At 46.4% G+C, this 8,233-nt stretch overlaps 1 protein-coding gene across 1 annotated transcript; it reads right to left on the bottom strand.

Annotated features, from left to right (window-relative positions):
- Positions 1–989: 989 nt before the first annotated feature.
- gpn1 (GPN-loop GTPase 1) lies at positions 990–7,645 on the bottom strand. The gene is made up of 13 exons (XM_047362379.1): positions 7,450–7,645; positions 6,843–6,936; positions 6,458–6,564; positions 3,977–4,014; positions 3,786–3,864; positions 3,612–3,706; positions 2,651–2,696; positions 2,414–2,560; positions 2,223–2,305; positions 2,106–2,145; positions 1,944–2,034; positions 1,754–1,858; positions 990–1,268 (listed from the first exon to the last, which is right to left on the bottom strand). Exons 1-13 carry the CDS (start codon positions 7,594–7,596, stop codon positions 1,162–1,164), a joined length of 1,179 nt encoding a protein of 392 aa, XP_047218335.1. The 5' UTR covers positions 7,597–7,645; the 3' UTR covers positions 990–1,161.
- Between the last annotated feature and the right edge of the window lie 588 nt (positions 7,646–8,233).

Here is an 8,233-nt window from a genome sequence, read left to right on the forward strand (position 1 = left end):
AACTGATTGGTGAAATAGTAAAATAAATTCAGGAATCAAACAGAAAACTTCTGATTGAAATACAAAACCTCAGCATTTATTAAACATTATTCTGTTTTTCCTTCAGAAAATAAAAAACCTTTTCCAGACCTGACAAACCATACAAGCAAAATAGCAAATTCCAAGCAGCGTAGGAACCCTGCATGTTAGCGATCTATGCTGCCATCACTCAGTCTGTCCTGTCTTCATCCATCTCAGTGTGGTTTGGTTCATCCACCAAACAGGACAGGTCCAGACTGCAACCAACAATCAGGTCTGCAGAGAGAATCATCAGGGCGGACCTTCCCTCCATCCAGGACTTATACAGGTCTAGGGTTAGGAGAAGGGACAGCTAACATCTCTGCAGACCCCACACATCCTGGACACAAACTGTTTAGGCTTTTACCTTCAGGTGACGCTACAGAGCAATGTCTGCTAAACCCAGCCTCCACAGAGACAGTTTCTTCCTCCAGGCTGTTTCTCTGATGGACTCTTGACAGTCAGAGCTCCAGAACAACACCATGCATACTTGGACTGATCTTACGTTATATTCTATTGTAAAGTCAATTGTGTTTATATGTACATTTAAAAAATATATTTATTATTGAGAGCAAAGTGTATAGGAGTCAAATTCCTTGTTTGCCTGAACAAACAAGCGGATTCTGATCTGTTCTTTTCTCCATGTTTCTGGATTAGAGAGTGCGGTTAAAAGATGGAAACAGGCTAGGTATAATCTCCAAAAAGTTTGGGCTACAGTCCCACACCGACGCCACCCCCACAGGGAAACAAGACGAGGGCTGAACGTTTCTTCAGATGAACCTGAGGCATTGGTTCAAACCTTTAAACCTTCTGGCGCTCAAAAGCTGAAGAAGGATTTTATACCTCAGCTCCACAGAGTCCAAATCAACTGAAGAACAACTCAATGAGAGGGAGATTAAGGTTCTGAAACAGGGCGAGCCAGAATCCAGAACAACGGGGGTCGGGTTACTTTATTAACCTCATGCTGGTCACACACAGCTCTGAACTTTATTTCAGTTCCTTCACAAACAAAGATTTCATATAAAAATAAAGACTTTTCTTTTTCTCTCAGTGAGGAAGCAGCCAATCAGGAGGAAGCTCCTGCGTATCTGTCCGTTTCATTGGTCAGGGCACATCAGGCATGGTGCACTTCGTGTTCCGCACCTGAACCACTTCCTTCCTCTCCTTCAGGAAGTTTCCGAAGGAGTCGCCCTCTTTGCTCTCCTCGGTCGCTGCAGACAGACAGGAACACGGAACGTTTAGCAACAAACTGAAGGAACATCTTAGGTCCACCTGAACTCAGACACAATCATGGAGGTAGACGTTAAAATTCAGTAAGACACAAAATTCATATTCCAGGAGCTCCAGGATTCTTCCAGAGCTGCACTCATTCTAAACATGTCATCCAGGTCACGTTTGATCCGACAACCGTTTTATTCTGTGTTTTTATGAAGGATTGCAGAGCATGGAGACAACTTCATGACATTCTCCAGGATCTCTGCAAACATCTGCTCTAAGATCAGCACCGTAGTTTCTTAACAACCAGCAGTGCTTGTGAACGCTCCACACTCCTGATCAGCTGATCTTTGATCAGCAGCTGGAAATCAGCAGTTACTGGATCAGAACTTTTCATATTTCAGGGTCTTTGGTGAATCAGAACCCTGTAGCAGCCAGAGCCTCAGAGTCAGCATCAGGATAACTGTGTTTGTTTTCTCACCAGTGTGGTCGATGTCGTCCGTGTCGCTATCCGCCTCCTCCTCGCTGTCGTCCGGGACACCACGGGTCATGATAAGGTCACTGGGTCCTGCGAGGTCAGCTTCCTCTGTGAGAGGAAGTGAGTGAGATGGTTACAACCATACCACACCAGAACCAGGCTCTTACTGCAGCGGGACGGTTCTGTCTTCTACCTGTGGACGCAGCAGAGGCAATGTCCACAGCTCCCAGGTCTTTCCTGAGGCGCTCCAGGTGCTCCTGCTGCTTCCTGCTCTGTGTCTCCACCTGGTGGATAGTAAGACTGTTCAGACACACAGGAACCGGGGAACAAATTGACAGAGGACAAACGGACTCACCAGCTGCCTGCGGAGTCGCTCATATTCTGGCCGATAGTCCCTGCAGACACAAGGAGTTCAGTTCCTGGTGTCTAACCCGGATTAGAACCACCTGGACCAATGCAGGTTCTGACTCACCTGTCGTATTCTTTGGCTGCATCTTCCACCTGAACAAACAGCTCATCCAGGCCTCTTCCGGTTACTGCGGACACACCCACCACCTGCCGACAAACAGCTCACCTGTCAGCAGTCAGGATATCCGAACAGAACATTTCTCCTGTTCCTACCGAACTCCTCAGTAGGAACAGGATTCTCAGACTGAACCGTACCCTCAGGTTGGTGTAGAATTCGTCCAGAACCAGGCTCATGGAGCGGGTCAGGTTGCTCACATACGATGTCTCTTGGTTTAGAGCATCCTGGAAGGCCTCAAAGTCCTGCATCCATTCCACGGCGAAGCTGTGATCGATGATGTCAGTCTGCAACCACCAGACGTCAACAGAAAGTCACGTCAACACAAACAAACATCAAAAAAAAACAAACACCAAAACAAGCAGGAAGCAGCTGACCTTGTTCATGGCCACGATGAAGGGTAGCTTGGTCTTATAGAGGATGCTGGAACACACAACCATCAGCTGAGGTTAACAAACATAACATCACACATTCCCAGTCACTGATTGGACCCCTGGTGTGATGTCACAGCAGGTATCCTGAATTCTGCTACCGAGACCGTCTGTTTAAGCTGTATCCGGATGTACTTCCTCCAGACACCCTTCTTCTGCTACCAGCTAGTAACTGAAGGCAGATCTGCGGCACCATCTGCTGTTTAAAAACAAGAACTGCGGCGCTTCAATTGCGCCTCAGTTGTTCCCTGGAGACAGCAGCTAGGCAACTGTATCATCGCAGCTTGACCCAAAATCACCAGTTCTAAAACAACCCGATCCAGAACAGTCACTTCAAGAAAGATTTTATCCATAATCATCTGCTGCAGGACCATCTAATCCAGAATGATCTGTTCAAAAGCTGTCTGATTCAGAACCACCTGACCCAGAAAAATCAGTGCTAGAACCATCTGCTCTAAAAGAATTCACTCTACAATGTTTTGATACTGAGTGTCTGATCCAGAGATCAATCTGTTCTACAACTATTTGCTCCAGAACCATAAAGTTCTAACATAATCTCACCGAGGAAACTGCTTTAAAACCACCGCCTTCAGAACCATTTCTTCCAGAACCATCTTATCCACAGCCATCAGTTCTAGACCCACCTGATCAAGAATCCTCTATGATTCAAAATATTTTGAATGTCTGGTTCTGGTCTTCTCTGAAAGCTAACGCTAAAGCTATCAAACCAGACCAAATGGCACCAAACGTTACTGATGTTCAAACTCTAAAAGCTCTGAATGTTTTCTAGAAACAGATGCCTGTAGATCACTGGATTAGGAAAATCCAATCAGAACCACAGCCGTGTGCTGGAAACTGATCTCAGATCTCTTCCCGCTAAGAACCAACACTAAAATCCAGTTGGTACCTGCAGGCGTACAGCATGTTGGACATGAAGGTGACCGGGTTGACGCTGCGAGATGTGTCCATCACGTAGATCACCACGCAGGGAAATGATGACGCCTGAAAAACACAAACAGAACCACCTCAGGACAAACACTGCACACGACAGAGAGCGAGCCGCGCCAAGCCGGAGACCCACCAGAGCCTCCGTGATGATGGTTCCTGACGCCGACCAGGTGAAGACTTCAATCTGACCCGGCGTGTCGATCAGGACGTACCTAGACAAATATTTTGGAACAGAACATCAGGGCCTGAACAGCTCATTTCTCTCTGGGTCCATTCTGGATCTTAACACTTCATAACCAGTACATAGGAGCTGCTGGTACTGACCGGTGATTCTGACGCTTCTTCTCGATGAACTGCATCACCTGAACAACACAAGAATACAGAATCATTTACCTGCAGCCACAGTGTGCTGGTGAAACAACGGAGCAGGAAGGCTCAGCAGAACCACATCCGATCAGAAGTTCTGGCACTGCTCATCATTACAGCGTGGCCTGTGCTGCTGCTCTGCACATGTTGCCAGATGTTGGTGGCGTCAAAATCAGAGTTCGCTGAAAAAAATCTAAAGCCATACAAAACAGCACCAGCAAGATTCCCAGCTGATCTGATCACAACAGTAGGGAGTAAAACCCATCCTGACGGGATCAGATATTGGATCCGCCCGGGTCTCATCGTCCTGGAAGGATTTACAGCAAATCCAACAGTCTGGTTGAGGTGCAAACACACCCTCCATTTCTGCTACCTGTATGACCCCTTCTCTTTTCCAATGGTTATAATCAGTCTGACAGAGAGAGGTATCCCAATCCTTGTGGTTTTTAGTAGAACAATGACCATCAGTGGGACCCTTTGTGAGGTTCCTTGAGACGACATTGTTGCAAATAAGCGCCGTTTAACTAAATAATCTGAACTGAAACTATCTGTGTAGTTATGCTGCTATAGGCTTAGGCTGCTGGAGGACATAATGACCACTTTCACCCTCTTCGCTACATTCTCACACTACTCTCCAATTTTGCATTATTTGCTGTTATTTCAGCTTTTAACTTTGTTCTCTCTTTTCTCTTCCTAGAAGCTACACCTGGCCTGGCTCTGTGTCTACCTGTGATACCTTTCTGGAGAGGGGAATCGTCCGAGCTTCTGCTGGTAACAACTTAATGCTCACCTTCTACAGATGATCCACATAGCCCTGTATTTCAGTGTTTAACCCTTTCTCTCTCCTAGACATAACTACTGACTGAGCTTCTACTGTAACTAACTCTATGTTCTCTCTTTCAGACTCTAACCTTGAAAACTGGATCAGAGTTTATCTGTTCTTTCTTTCTAGATGAAACGACTAAAGGAGCTACATCCATTAACATTTACTTTTCCTTCCCATAGAAAGTACTCCTGGATCAGTGCTTCTTTGTTCTCTTTGTGTCTCTGCTCTGTTCTCTCAAACCCCCAGTCGGTCGTGGCAGATGGCCGCTCACACTGAGCCTGGTTCTGTTTCTGCTGGAGGTTTCTTCCTGTTAAAAGGGAGTTTTTCCTCTCCACTGTTGCTACATGCATGCTCAGTATGAGGGATTACTGCAAAGTCAACACCAGTGACTGTCCACTGTCTCTACATGCTCATCCAGGAGGAGTGAATGCTGCAAGTCACTGACTGGATGCAATCTGCTGGGTTTCCTTAGATAGAAAAACTTTTTATCCAATTTGAATAAATAACTGAATCTGACTGAACTGTTCAATGGTTACGATTAATTGGAATGTATGAACCTGACTGTTGTGAAGAACCTTGAGACAACATGTGTTGTGAATTGGCGCTATATAAATAAAACTGAATTGAATTGAACAGGAAAACTAAAAGAGAAGAGACTGAAGGTTTGAACCCAGAAACCTGCAGCTGGTTACTGCAGAACATCACTGAGAACATCAGAACTCCGAGGAGTTTCTCCTGCAGATCCAAGCTGCTCCAAAAAACCCAGCAATGGACAAAACCCATCCAGAACCCTGCTGGGAATCAACATATTCCAGCGAGGATCATTTATCATTCCAGCTGTTGAATTGACTTTAAACATTTAAACTTTAAATCACTTTCAGGACCTCAGACAGAACCTCAGTACCAGAACCTTCAGATTTCCAAACCCAGGTAGGTTGAAGAGTCCCAGATCCCCTCTGAAGATGTTCTGAGGGATCAGAACATCAATCAACAACAAATCCCTTTCTGGATGAATCACCGTCTCGTGGTGATCGGATCAGCCAAGACACCTGTTAGATCTGGCTTAGAACTGGGTCTGAACTTCTTCATGGTTGTTCCACTGCAGTTATCTTTATCAGCAGCAGGTGGCACTGATTCTGATTCCAGAGGAAGATGGTGGACTCAGCTTTAGTTTAACAATGACTCCGTCTGATAACGCGCTTATAACTTGTTTTAAGAGCTACAGAGGATGGTTCTGACCCAGTGTACCTTAAGCTCTGGGGTTCTGATCCACTGTACTGACAGCTCTGTGGGCAAAGGGGATGAAAAAACAAGATTTTCTAGATTAGTTAGTGGGTTTAACTAACTTCCATCTACAGGAACTTCTGATTCTGGAGCGGGTCCATCGGTCTGAGGATAAACCCGCTCCAGGATCTGGTCCGCAGCAGGAACGTCTGACCCTGGAGCGGGTCCATCAGTCTAGGAATTAACCCGCTCCAGGATCTGGTCCATCAGCCTGAGGAAGAACCCGCTCCAGGATCTGGTCCGCAGCAGGAACTTCTCATTCTGATTCTGGAGCGGGTCCATCGGTCTGAGGATGAACCCGCTCCAGGATCTGGTCCGCAGAAAGTCACCTGATCAAAGCGGGTGGCGAACAGGTTGAGCGAGGTCACGATGCCGCCATTGGGCCCCAGGCTGTACTGCTTCATGACCTCCTTGTAGTTCACCGTGTCCCTGATGTCTGTGGAGGAGAGAAGAGGACTGGCTGAGGACTATTGAGAACAGCATGGACAAAACTGTGGCTGAAACCTGGTTTCTGTTGGCTCTGAGCATCCGGAACCAACCGGAGAACCTGCTGCAGCTTTCTGTCTGCATGGTTCTTCAACTGACCCAACATCAGCAGGAAGCCACAATAAAACCAAATCAGTTCCTCCTGCTTTTATTCTGAAATTCAGCTTAGCCCTCTCTGACCAGTTTGACTCTCAGCAGAGACAGAACCAGATCCAGGCAGAACCTCACCGATGTTGGCAGGAAATGGAACCTCGTGCACGGCAGGGTCCAGGTTGATCACATATGGAGCAGAATTCTGGGAGTGGAGATGAGCCGTCAGCCTCTGCAGAAACAAACACACACCTGAGACCTGCAGACTGGTAACCAGGCAACCAGGTAATCAGTTAACGAAGCAGATAATCAATGCATTGATCAGCAGCTGGTAGGTTGAGAAGTTTGGATCAGAACCAGTTGTGTAAATGAGTAGAATGTAGAACCGGCTGAGGACCAGGTGATATGTTTTTTAGATTCTGATGGTTCAGGAAACAACGTTCAGCAGAACTGAATGATCATTCATGTTCCGGCTGTGGATCATCCCTGACTCCACTCTGGCCAGAAACACCAGAACCGAACTGAATCTCAAAACCGGAAGACCATCACCGGGTCCAATAGGATCTTGAACAGGTTAGACTAGAACCCAAATGCGTTAAGAGATGTTCTCTGGATCAGTTCCCAGGCGGAACCAATCAGAACCAGGGACAGATTAAAACCAGTGTTTGTTTAAGCGATCTGAGTTGCTGATAATTCACGCGTGGATGTGAAGCAGTCACGCTGTCCACAGCACACGCTGCCTCACCTGGACGAAGGTGGTCTTTCCGGAACCCGCCATGCCCAGCACGATGAGACAGACCGGGGAGTCCGGAACCGCAGCCGAACCTCCCTCCGCTCCCGGTGCCGAACTGCCTGGGTTCTCTGGTGAATCCGACTGTGCCGCTGCCTCCATGTTGGTGGGTTCTATGACAACGGGTAGCCGCCAACAAGCAGGATATGCCGTAAAACAGTGCGCGATTAGCTGCTTCTGCCAGCAGAGGGCGCCAAAGCGCGCTGATCTCTGCAGCGACAATACAGCAAGAAACCGGACATCAAGAAACATAATAAATGTACGTTAAAATGTAAACATCATACGAAATAAATAACCAGCAAAATCCAAATAGATATTAAAGAAGCAACAAAATATCTAAAGGAACCTACATGTCGGTGAGGAGTTCTGGTTCATGTTCTGGGAACACTGATGACCGGAGGGTTCTAAATGGTTCATACCTGACAGTTCTACCAAACTGGGAACCAGTGCAGACATCTAAAGGTTGCTGGGATCTGATCCATGTTCCTGGTGTTGGTCAGGACGTTCTGGATTACCCGTCTGACTAATTTAAATATTTCTGTAACATTTTTTAGGCATTTTCTTTCCTTATTTTATCAGCTTCATGCATTGTAGCTCGTTTCTTACTGATTTGTCAAACTGGTAAAATATTAATTTTTTATTTTCATTTTCAGTTTAAAAGCAATTATAAAGAGAGTCTTTGCACAAGGTTCAGGGGTTTATATGGGTGTTAATCGTGAGGTGTGAACCTCAGTGTACT

The sequence above is a fragment of the Girardinichthys multiradiatus genome, chromosome 4 (genome assembly GCF_021462225.1).
Source record: "Girardinichthys multiradiatus isolate DD_20200921_A chromosome 4, DD_fGirMul_XY1, whole genome shotgun sequence".
In the NCBI taxonomy this organism is placed as follows: domain Eukaryota; kingdom Metazoa; phylum Chordata; class Actinopteri; order Cyprinodontiformes; family Goodeidae; genus Girardinichthys; species Girardinichthys multiradiatus.